Genomic DNA, 13,260 nt, shown 5'->3' on the forward strand with positions numbered 1-13,260 from the left:
TGATGTTGCCCGTAAATTGACATGTTCCATGTAACTTATGTTAATTGAGAATAAATTGTTAATATTAACACTGATATTAATAAAAGGATCGCAACGCGAACTTGAAGTACGCAACTCAAGATGATTTGGTATGAGACCATTACTGGCCTCGTGACTCGTTAACAATGCCGATATACCTTTCAAATAAGAGAACCTTTTAGTATATAGTTCCCAGTTTATTGTACTACGTTTTTATCACAATACGTAAAGCCAGTTCAAAGGTATTACCAATTATGGTCATATAATTGAGTTAGCCGCTGTTCAGCGAAGTAAGCGCTTTATGTTTAGCAAGACACTAAATTTTTCTGTCTTCAAACAACTGCTACAATATCTGGTAATTGTGGATGACTTGAACACGACTTACCTGTAAAAATGCCGTTTTTAAGGTTAAGAATGTTTGTTAGTCTATGTCATAAAACTTAGGGTGAAATTCTATGTTGATATTTAACATTTGTCAGTGACTTTCGGGACTGACAATAAAAAGTAGTCGAACTAAGGTATCACAGGAAAACCGAGTTCCTACCTATCTATTAATGAATTTCGTCAGATAGGTATTCACTCTTTCCAAACCTTTGGTGGCCAAGAGACCTCCAAGAGTTTGGAATAATCTGCTTTTCACTCAAAATGCTGCATATTATTTAGAAACTCTTGTGATCGTCTAGGAATATGGACAGTTGTCAAGTAAATTTCCATGCGACTCATGCTGCCACCTCCTGTAATTTATGAGCAACCGACTTACTAATAATTTTAAATGTGTCTGTAAAGTGACTTTTTATGTCCCATTATTTGTATCAAAGCACAACACTGCAGGATGCTTCCCACTTAATTCAATCTGTCGTTGAGTTGCGAGAAGTCAGGTCAGAATACTGCCTTCTGTTTGCAAACCTATCAGCAGCACATTCCGACGTACGTACAGAATACGTCATTTTGAGGGCAGTCAGAATTCGAATACTTAATTACACACCTACTTTAGGCAGATTGCATCAGATTACTTATTTCACTGATGATTCTATTGTAGAATACATCTGCCACATATTCAACCATTTTATCCAGCGTGGTTGTTTTTCGTAGCGCAGTGGCTAAGTTTCATTTTTCACCAAAAGGAAAATATGTGACGTAACGGATCGCAAACCATAAGCCTCACAAGTCACTCACAGTTGTGAGCCATCTTAAAATACCCTATTGTGTACAAACTAGCACATAAATCAACTCGAAAAATTGGATGACAGTCAAAGTGCTTAGACCTATAAGTGACACATAATAGGACATTCTCGCGGTTACGTAACACGGCCCACACCTTATGGATTTGTCTTAGTACCAAGTACATATTTGAAAACGAAGAACACATATTCCCAACTCTCACTATGGTTTCCCTTACTCTGTGAATGAATGCTTTGCATACACACCATATGTGTTTACGACATTGAAGATTTTATCGATTGTTTAGATTCATAAAGCCATTTTCAAAGTCTTCTCAACTGTTAAACCATTGACAAAGCTTTCATTGTCGCAAACGAACACCTATGTCAAGAGAAACCGTATTCGGACTTCATGATTCATGCTACCATTGACATGGGTTGAAAGCACCAAAAGAGAACGAACAAGCATTATTTGACCATAAAATACTGGACAATAAACGGCTATTCTAGATGATACATCAGTAGAAATGTTTCTTTTAAAATGTCTGTCACTTTCAAACTCCCGTCTAGTAGAAAAACATGTAACCTACAAACAAATAACCTCGCCGTATTTAAATGTGAAATTTCAGCCCTCTTTTGAGTCACCCAGGCTTGTGGCAACAAAAGGTCGATAAGTTTAGCCACAGGGTGATTTTTATTTTATCCCAGCTGAGAGTGCATTATCTCATTAGATCTATTCTTAAACGTTAAACAGTGGATAAAAATAATGGAGGGTAATAAATGCTGATGCGAAAACACCATCGAAATATCTGAACTTGATCATGGCCGCTTAAAAATCCTATTTACTTCTCTTCTCATTTAAAATACATATTACTGGTAAGACTACACATATTTTTCAAAGATTGCTACAAAGAATTAGAGTCTAACTTCTTCGATAGGGCAAGTCAGGATAATTAGTGATGTAACTTCGGAGCAAGTCTATACAGACTAAATGGCCTGTCAACTACATTGCATCAAGTCCGTTAGTCTGGTAACATAGGCAAACTCAATAATATCGGTCTGGACTTAGATATCACATTCTTCTAGTAAACGATGAAATGAGTGGTGGGCACATAAAAGCTTCAACGTTGTCGGGTGAAATAGTGAGCCATTCGTTCCTTTAGATCTGCGTAGGAGAAAAGCATACCCGGCTGCATCTGCTACCTTGACGTGGTTGTCGGACTTGTCTACCGTGATGACTGAACCGAACTATATTGGCTGGGACACATGTTCCTTTTGGTCCTGCCATGCTCGGTAGGTCGGCTTGAGATGGACTTAAAGTAGCAATTTACGGTCCAAGGGTGAAATCGTTCTGCTGATTGTAGAGGAGTGTGACAACAGTAGGATGTTTCCCTCGGACAATCAGCATCTACGGCAATACTGCCTTCTCACAACGGAAGAAAGGGGTGATAAAAGGTTAACCCCAAAAATGTCACACTTTACCCTACGGATTTCTGTGTCTTGTGGTAAGCCTTTTCCAAGTGAGGAGCCAACACAAAACCTTCCCATATGTACGATCAGCCACAACCAGTTGTCCCTTGGGGTCTGTCGTCACCCTCCATGGTCGGCAATATCGCCTATGTAGTGACGAGAGCTTAATCAAGATGCGATGATATTCAAAACGAACAATAACTAGAAAGAGCCGAACAGCAGTACCCGGATCAAACGGCATATATAACACTACACAAAATTTCGTATACTAAAAGATAAAATAATAACAACTGTTATACTTGATGGTTCCTTGTTGGGTAACCACCACTATAAGAGTTCGCTTAAAAGTAGTATTGAGCCAATAAAAGTTTTGGTAGGTAATCCAAGCCAATTGTCCCACGCAGTGGAGAGCGGTCTAAAGAGGTACACGATACTATCACGCTCGTCAGTCAAATTCTGTGGTCAATCAAGTAGAAAAGGGAACTATATAAGCAGTAGATATTTGCACGCCAAAATGTAACGGAAGTACCGATCTGTTTGTAGATGAAGCACATTCACTAGTGATGCAAAACAAATAATAGATATTGGATATAAATGTGGTTATATATACAATATCCAACAAGAGGACGATATGGCATTTTTTTTATGACGCACGGGATCGAGGAGTATCTTCGGAATAATAAAGTATTCACATACCCTTGCATTTTTAAATAACCTCCTATACAACCTAGACCCAAAGCTCAAGTAAGTAACACCTCTCTGTTTCTACTCACCATAGTTGATTGCTTGAGGTATCACAGCGCGGTTTGTAATGTGTTCGGTACAACGTGCATAATGCCATCTCTGTACAAACCCCCTGATTTACCTAGGATTGTGTATGTAGTATTCCCGACTAATTTAATTCTTCAGAGAGAACATAAAATTTCAGCTGTGCAATGAAGGTGACTTAAAAAGATTAAGTCACGTTCAGGTCCTAAAGTGTCTTCTCTATGCGGAAGGGCAAAGCAATAGACGAGCCTTAGATTACGGCCTTTTAGATCCAAGACTTGGTGCAAATAAGAGAGATGAGCTGTGCGCTACTTGTGGCTTGGACTATCAAACATGTATTGGTCATTGGGGGTACTTCGATTTACCGACGCCAATTTATCATGTGGGATATACTTGGCATATAGTAAAAATACTACAGACTATCTGCAAAGTAAGGTCATTTATTTACTCAAAACGACCCATTAGACTTGCTCGCGTGTTCTCCTCTCTGAGCAACAACGTGCCAGGTTTTTGATTAGTTGTTCTAACCCAAGTTTGGACTACGTACATAAAAAACAACTCAGAAAGGCGATACACAAATTGTCTAGCAGGATACATGTCTGCCCGTTCTGCTCAGCGCTTAATGGTTTGTCCTGTTATTTTCTCTATGCTCTTGTAGGTGTTGTTACGAAAGGTACGAGTCTTTCGTACGTCGTTCATGATATATTTCGACATGCAAAAGCAAAAGTCGATGATTATGTAAATGATTTCGCAAAAGTAATCACAGAAAATACGGAGTTAGCGCCAGTTGTTCGTAAAGGTTTGGTATGTGATCTGTATATTTGAATGTTGTCACTATTTTCGTATACAATATTTATAGTGTGTAAAAGTTGCTATTTGCTGTGGTTGGTTTACTAAAATTCAGTTCGTTTTGCCACCCTTAACAGTCACTTTATAGTACTTTTGAAGGCTTATGTATACCTAGGTATCTATTTCGATTACTACTTTTATTACATTAATTATCACATCGTTCAATACCAAGATAGTGAAGTTTTGTGGCTGTTTCATTTTATATAATTCCACCATAACCATTATTTGGATTATAAGAACGAGTCCGTTGTAGTATATCTTTATTTCGTGCTTCGATGTTTGTATATGAACCTTCGAACGTAAACTGTTTTCCATACTCACAAAGTTTCGCCAATTCATATTCTGATGACATAAATACCAAAACATTCAAGGATCCGTAGAATCAATCTTGACATGTTGACAGTAAAGCCGTATAATTGTATAATCATGCTGACCAGTTCAACTGTGTCGAATCCCGGAGAGGTTCGACATCCAGTACTTAGTATCTATAGTTTAAATCATCTGAATACTGAAGAACGGCAAATAACTGTAGAACTACTGTTTTATTATTTATATTAAAATGTTAGTTACGCGGTGCGTAAGTTTATAGTACTCACAAACGTTTTTCATGAGATAATCTGTTCCTAGTTTATTTCGTAGTATCTTTAAGATGAGTACAGTTTTCATACTAATCTTAATTCTGTCTTTACTTCCATAGCCTCTTCCGTAAGTAGAGTAAATATTTCAAACACTGGTTATTAATATACCACTGCTTAATTTGTATCCTAACCTTCGTTGATCCATACTTTGGTATCGTAGATTTTCAGCAACAGACTGATTAAGGTAGAATTTCCCCCCCAGTTCGTCACCCACTGCGTAAATTGAAAGTGTATTAAGCACATAGTTATAAATTAACCAAGAATCTTGTTGCTACTGGTATGTTTTAAGAATCTTAACAAGCCGAAAATATACATAGGTATTGCATTAATATTTGTAAAAATTTAGCTAATTATTCCGTGCAATTCTAGGAGATTATACGACCCGGAAAGGCTCTGCAATTGTTTTCTAAAATTCCAGAAGAAGATTTGCCATTACTTCTCATGCCTTCTGATTCTCAATGGATGACTCACCCACGAAACTTAATTGTTCAGAGAGTGCCTGTCTGCCCAAGTGCTATCAGACCATCAGTTGTTTCCGAAGTCCGTAGTGGAACGTAAGTTCTCTTTCTAATTTTTTTAAAAAATTAATTTGGCATATCACTTGTATGCATTTGCAAGCCAGATGCACCTTAACGAACCTCAGTGAGTTAAACCTCCTACCCCTCACGGAGCATATGCCATCCACCAGGGATCCTCAACCAAATCGGTCCTTGGTTCTTTTCAGTTGTTGTCAAGTGTTCATTGCCATAATGTCTGCCTCTGATTCCCAGCGCCATATGTTCTTTACTTTACCTCTTATCCTTTCCCCTTAAAAATTCCAAGCTTGGGCTTGCCGCGTAATACATTTTAACGGTTTATGCGGAGTGTGCTTTATCCACCTCCAGCGTCTTCTAATTTCCTCAGCTGGCAGCTGGTTTGTTCTTCGCGAGGGTATCTTGTCCCTGATGATCTTTGGCCGATGAATCTAGAGTGTATTACGTAGACGGATTTACGTACATACCTTTACTGCTTTGGTGGCGGTGGTGGTAGTCTTCTAAGTTTTAGCTCAGTTTTAACGGTGTCAGAGTTCTGACCTTGGTCTTGTGTAACAGTTCTTTTGAGCTCCAGATCTTCAACTTCAAGAATAATGTCTTTGCTTTGTCAATTCCCTCCACGTTCATATCGTATCCTTCTTGCCCATTATTGATGCTGCTTAGGCCCGTAAATGGCTTCCGCCTCCTCCAGAGTCTCATCATCGAGTGTGATTTGGTTCGAGATCCCTGCGTTGTACTTCAGGATGTTTCTCTTTTCCTCGTACATGTTGAGGCCTAGTTCTGCGGAGGCCTCTGCTCCACTAGCTATCTTCACATGTATTTGTTGCTGTGTATTCAATGATAGGGCTAAGTCATCTATAAATGTAGCTGTGTCCACTGTATTCCATGCTTCTCGAGATGTGGCCATAATTCAGTCAACAACCAGCAGAAGAAGAAAAGATGGGAATTATCAACCCCTTTCGACACCAGTCCTCACTTGAAATACACTTGCAAGCTGCTCTCCATGCACGACCTTGTAATCCAGTCCGTCGTAGGAGCTCTGTGTGTTCAGAACGTTCTTCTCAGATGCTCCACAGTATTGCACAGTTTTTCTGTCTATAGTTTTGAATGCTTCCGCATAATCAGGGAATTTAATGCATGGGGATGAGTTCCATTCAGTCGATTATTCAACAACGATAAGCAGTGTCACAGCTTGATCGGCATATGATCGACCCTTATGATGCCAGATTGTTGATCTGTTAAAAACTGCTTAGTACTGACCACAGTGTAGTCCCTCCGTGGTTTTCAAACTCACTAGGATCTTCTTTATCATCTTTACAATTTATCCCTGTTCCCAGTTTGTCGGTGCTTACTATTCCTCCGAGACCTGTTTGAAGAGAACACGAAACACCGTTGTACTTGCCTCTATATGCGACATTATTACTTCAGCTGATATACTTTCTAGTCACGCTGCTATACCGTTCTTGATTTATCTGATGGCTTTGCCAATTTCTTCAATGTTCGGAAGGTTCAGGAGTGATGATCTGTTCAAGAGCTCTCCAAAGTTCTCACCCAACCTATTCCACTGCTATTTAGCCTCAATAACCGATTTACCTCCTTTGTTCTTGATTGGTCGCTCTGGTCTAATATTTTTCCCCCCAAGTTTCTTGGTTGTATCATGTGGTTTCTTTATATTTCCTTTCACCGTTTTTTCTTCTGTAATCGCCAGATTTTCTACATATTCCCGTTTGTTGTCTTTAGTACTCTTATGTACTCGTTTGTTGTTTCTGCACACTCACGGCGTACCTTGGTTTTCTCTGTTACCGTTTGACTGTTGTTGACTTTCATCTTCGCATTTTGCTTTTCTCAAATTTCTTCCCGGCTATTTATGGAAGTTCATTCCTCATGCTGATGGACCTTGTGGCCCAGCACCTCCTGGCATTGATTTTTTAATCCCTTTTCAGTTGTTCTCCATAGTGATTTCCCCTTTTTTAATTCGAGTTTGTAAGGCTTGGGACATATTTCTGAGAGCTATGTTGAATTCGTTGTTTGTCGGTATCTCAAAAGATGATTGTACTAAATTTTTGTAATGCTGCTCGCCCAAGTGTCCAAATGACTTCAGTTTCAGCTTAGAAATCTCCATGCGTATAATCTAAAGCCGTATCATCTTCCATGAACCTGAATTTCTTTTATTTTTGGATCCATGATCCATCTGGTTTTCTGCACTGTTGTCCAATGAAACCCACATAGATGTGTATGCACTTTTAGAGCTAAACGCTATCACCTGTGACCATGTTGTTAAAAGCTTATAGATTCGTCAGACTTGCACCATTTTCATCTCTTCTAGTTCATGTCGCCCAATTATGAGTTCGATCCCAGAGTCATTCATCCCGACCTTGGCGTTCAGACCGCCATCAAAATGATCAAGTGTTTTCCCAAACATTTATGTCAGATGAACTCCAGCCTCTCATAAAACCGTCTTCACAATCTTTAATCCTATCGTTTGTGTGCACAGCACTGGATGAAATTCGTTCCAATCCTTTCCTTCTCTGTTTTAAAGAATGATCTGATGATCCTGGAGCCGTACGTTTCTTACCCTATGAGCCCTTTTTGTGCTTCTTTGGACATTACCGTGAATGCTTCTGCTCGCGACCCACTTTCTTCTTCATGACCAGAATAAATCTTTTTCATGAAGTTAGTTTTTCCTGTTAAACTTAGATATAATTGTTTTCATTTATTGAAAGCAGGGGCAGGTTGTATCCTCTCATTTTTATCAGTATTTGAATTGCCCTCCCTGTATCCCACTTCCTCCGGATATTCCACATACGTATGTTAGTTGTTGCTCTGGCTATCGGAGTTGGTTTCCTTTGGTTAAATCTTTTGTATTAGGGTTCTTTATTTCACATCCAACTCTCTACCCCAGTTTGGGACTAGCAGTAACCCGCGAGGTTCCAGGATGTGTTACATTAGCAAATCCAGTAAGACGAGACATTTCAGTCTTCGCCCGTAAGTTATCTTACCTCACTAGTCCAAACACAAATCAGACAAACGAGTAGTAAAGTGCAGAATAACTAACTGACAAAGATTTTTGCGTGGGAATCAGAATGCTTTTACAACTGAAGATGGAAAAGTTAATGACTATTGTTAAACATTCGGGAAGTTAACCTTTTGAAGGAAAACATTTCAAAATCTTCCGTCCCGCGTTTAAAATTCTCTCATTTCCCATCTTTTGAACAATCATAGATATTTAATATAAGCTGACGTGTGAGGATGGCAAGACCTGATTTATAGACCAATTTCAAAATCTTAAAGATAGCTGTGCAGAGACAAAGTCATAGACAAAAGTTCGTTCGATAGGTAGGTAATGGTGTGTTTGAATCCACTACTTAATATTTAAAAGTAGCATCATTAAACATATGAACCACAACTATACGCAGTTGTCTAGGGATAATATGTAGTTTTCTGCATCTTAGTAGTTTAAATTCTTATCTTTTAACAATTCGGGATCAGATTTCATGGTATCTGTTGTCAAAATGTCTCGGGAACCTGCGTTTGGAGTTTCTGCCTTTGATATGTTTCGAACGTAAATACCAAAAATGTCTCGCCATGTGCAATACTAGGCTTTTTTTGGCTTTATGAATGTGTTTGTGTCGAATACATTACACAGTGGTGCCACTTCGATCGGTAAATGTTGCCTAATTTACTCGGTACAATCAATTCAGCATTACAGCACATCTGGGTACCAATTTGCATAGTTTATGGATCCAGATGTAATGATATCTCCATATCTATATTTTTCCTTTCTTTGTAGATATAGTGCAAATTTGTGTTTCCCAGTATTCATTTTACTATACAGGTGTTCATTGTATCATTATTTCCTTTTTTAAAGTAATGAAGATGATCTTACTCAAATGTATCAATGGATATTAGCTCAGGCAGCAACAATTGAAGAAGATATCGGGGAGGCGGATCAAATCGCGTGCCTAGATAGCTTACACGCTGAATTTGCACGGCTAATTAATTCACAACAATCAGGTTTGCCTCCTGTTCAAGATCATAAGTTTATGCGTGGTTTACTTCAAAGGCTAGCTGGTAAACATGGTCGATTTCGTGGTAGCCTATTGGGTAAACGAACGAATTTTACCGCCAGAACTGTTATTTCACCAGATCCAAATATGCGAATTGATGAGGTTTGCTTATTTTCTACACTTTTTTAAACCTTTAGTTCATGTGGTAGTTGTTTTCAACACGTCAGAAAGTAGTCGAACTATTTATAACTCTTCTAATTCGTGTTTTCATCTTTTTACGTAATTTATCCCTCACTGAACTGATAAATTTTCCGTTAAAAGTTACATTTAGGCATCTGGAAACGCATTATACACCATCAAGATATACCAGTGAGTAATATAAGTAACCGAATAACATCAACTATGTTGATATCACAGATCGTTTTATTACAAACAAATCTAAGTAAATTGCGCAGTTTACATTTTCCTTAGGAGTACCATTATGGTTCAGGTAATTGTTCATAATTAGGGACTCCGGGCACTAATTTTCCTAAAGTAACTTATCCAGGTATACAAACGATATGTTTTCGGATATTGCAACTTAGATCCAACAATTTTGAAAATCGATTTCTGACAGTTTTCAAACGTAAACATCATTTTAATTTGAGCAACTAGATATTAGCATTAACTCTCAAATTGAATGGGTACATAAATCAATAAATGGCTATCGAATTGAGTAATGTTAATGGTATCTAAATTACTTTTATTTAACAATATATTGTTTTCTTTCTATCCGAATGTGGTGTGATAAACTTAACTTTTAGCTCATTTTTTGCTTACATAGTAATTCAGAAAGATCATCTTTAGTCTTGACACGATATCAACATTTTTGATTTTTATCAGAAGGGGTTTTTGTGGATTTTATTCCTAGACAAGCAACATTAAAGAAGGCTGGTAACATGTGCCAAATCATATGATTTTAAAAGTTAGGTTATTTCTTTCATTATTTTATAGCTACTAGGGACTACAATATCCCTTAAATATTTGAAAGCATATCTAGTTTTGATAAGGACTGTGTAATGTGCTATGTTTTGCATTTGTGACAAATAGCACTCATTTCCCAACCAGTACATCGTAATTTCGGACTTCATTAATGCGATAGATGGCGTAGGATCTGACGTAAACATGTGTCTACTCAAGTTGCTACTCTTCACAACAATACGAAAATAGGCCTGATAGTAGAAGCAGACTAGCGAGGATAGTAATGCTAGCAGCAATGGACAACTGTACATATCAAAAGAGATAAGTGAAATTGTAAGTGAAAAGTATAGAATAATAATATTTTCGAAGTTTAGAAAGACAGAAATAACTAATATTGAAGTTGGTGCTGCTGATTTTCAGCAATATTACCTACACTTTCCTACCATTATTATTATTTACGATTATCTCAATTTAATTCCACTCATTTCGGTTCGGACAACTCTTCTTTCACAAAACAGTCATAGCCAGATATAGAAACATCTTTATACAGTGTTTATCGCTTTATGAGAACGTCCAGATCAAGAGTAGATTCACATAAATGTGTAATTGTTATTTGAAATATGTGAACTAGAGAATGCGTATACTATACTTTTCAGGTATGTATTCCAGTTCACTGTGCAAAATTGCTAACATATCCTGAACGTGTGACTGATTTCAATCTGAATTTTCTCCGATCTCTTGTACTAAATGGACCAAATAACTATCCTGGAGCTATGTTTGTTAGTTATAAACTACGTGGTGAGAGGAAACGTCAAGCCGAAGCATCTGGTACTTCTGATGTAGTAAAACGTTTCTTGGCATCTGAACGTGCACGTGAAGATGTGGCAAAATATTTACAATCAGGTGATATAGTTGAAAGACACTTATTGGATGATGATATTGTACTATTTAACCGTCAACCCTCACTACATCGTGTATCTATTCAAGCATTCAGAGTAAGTAGTCCTTGTCATACTTTGTACATATTTCAGATGACAAAATTGTGATAAAATACAGTCTTTTGGTAGCACTGAGCAACAATTCTAGAATGTTTGGGATGCTTTTCTCCCCCAAGTTTTTGCTCCAGGACTGGACTGGGTCAATGTTTGAACTAAAGATAAATAGTGAAGTAGTTAGACACATCGAAAACTTCACTTACCTTGAAAGTCTGATCAGCCCTAATGGGTTGGTGCCTGACAAAATTTCAGCACGGATTCGAAAAGCTCGTTTGGCTTTTGCAAACTTACGTCACCTATGGCGAAGGCGAGATATCCGTCTATCAATAAAAGGACGAGTATACTGCGCAGCAGTCCGTTCTGTTTTAATTTACGGCAGCAAAACATGGCCATTAAGAGTAGAAGACACTCGTAAGCTACTAGTATTTGACCACAGATGCCTTAGAAATATTGCTGGCGTCTGCTGGGATCACCGGGTAAGTAATAGTGAAGTTAGACGTAGGGTATTAGGGAATGATGGTAAATCAGTTGATGAGGTTATGAATCTTCATCGACTGAGATGGTTGGGCCACGTGTTACGTATGCTTGAACACCGATTATCACAACGCGCAATGCTGACTAGTGTTGGGGATGGTTGGAAGAAAGTTAGGGGCGACCAAACCAAAACGTGTCTTCAGTTCATAAATTAATTACTTGAGGTCACTAACTTCTGTTGTGAGCCATGTTGGTAGATGCAGACTACTTGGTTGGGGTCCGCGTGACTATCATAACCAATGGTTGGAGACTCTGTGTGACATAGCTCAGAATTGATCACAGTGGCGTAGGTGTATACACTCTTTGTCTTCCTTTAAACTAAGAGATTAAAATCGCTTCATATCTTTCTTTCTACGTACTAAATCTTTCTTCCTGTACTATATTCTTATTGCAATCTTTCTTTTATATATTATCACAACTGAATGAACTACTTTTATGAATCCGGTATTCATCTTTTTGTGCTAATGAGATGTGGCAACTTGGACCGATGCATATATGTGCATGGTCTTACGTTGTAGCTGACTGACTTCTCGAACTCCTCACTTAGTAATGCCTATGTTCTGACTGAAACTAAGTTAAATATGAGATTCACCAGTTCGATTTGGTTAAATTTCAGTAACTTTTAATGCCTCTACTGGAACCAGAACTAAACATACAACACTTTGAACGGTGAAATATAAATCTTTGGGTTACTGGTTCACGATAACCACTTGTTAGAAGCTTACATGTGATAATTAACCAGGAACTGCCTACTATTACTTTTGTTCGTGATGTGATTGAAAGATAGCGATTTTGTGATGTGTTTTTTTTCTGATAATTTTGTTATTTGATTGATAAAATTTTCTGTTTGGTTGCTTTATGAGTTAATTATTTTGCTGATTATCTTCAGGCGGTTGTAAAACCTTTTCGAACTTTTCGCTTCAATCCATGCTGTTGTACACCATTCAATGCAGATTTCGATGGGGATGAAATGAATATACATCTTCCACAAACTGAAGCAGCTCGTGCAGAAGCAAAACATCTTATGCTGGTATGTCGGTATCTTTTGCAATATTATTATTATTAATATTAATAATAATAATTTTTCTACTCATTGGGATATTACAAATATATTTGTTTATTATTATTGTTATACCATACTGATGTGTTGATAACTTGCAATTCAATCTGACTAAGCTTGTAAAAAACAAACATAAATAATCAAGTTTAGCTTCATATACTTGATTATAAGCTGAACTCTTTATCATAGGGTTAGTGATACTGCTCAGCTGTCAAGTCTGATGTAGATAACTCAGGATTCAAATACTCAGCCAGATAGTTGAAAGCCA

General features: G+C 37.7%; 1 protein-coding gene across 1 annotated transcript in view; it reads left to right on the forward strand.

The window, feature by feature from the left end:
* Window positions 1–3,456: 3,456 nt before the first annotated feature.
* The window catches only part of POLR3A (DNA-directed RNA polymerase III subunit RPC1), a 34,401-nt gene continuing 24,597 nt past the window's right edge, over window positions 3,457–13,260 (forward strand). The window contains exons 1-6 of the mRNA XM_051218772.1: window positions 3,457–3,846; window positions 3,882–4,220; window positions 5,273–5,457; window positions 9,305–9,605; window positions 11,060–11,398; window positions 12,822–12,962. Coding sequence (XP_051071653.1) covers window positions 5,345–5,457; window positions 9,305–9,605; window positions 11,060–11,398; window positions 12,822–12,962 — 894 coding nt within the window. The 5' untranslated portion in view covers window positions 3,457–3,846; window positions 3,882–4,220; window positions 5,273–5,344. The remainder of the gene's footprint in view (window positions 3,847–3,881; window positions 4,221–5,272; window positions 5,458–9,304; window positions 9,606–11,059; window positions 11,399–12,821; window positions 12,963–13,260) is intronic.

This window comes from Schistosoma haematobium, chromosome ZW (genome assembly GCF_000699445.3).
Source record: "Schistosoma haematobium chromosome ZW, whole genome shotgun sequence".
NCBI classification, from domain to species: domain Eukaryota; kingdom Metazoa; phylum Platyhelminthes; class Trematoda; order Strigeidida; family Schistosomatidae; genus Schistosoma; species Schistosoma haematobium.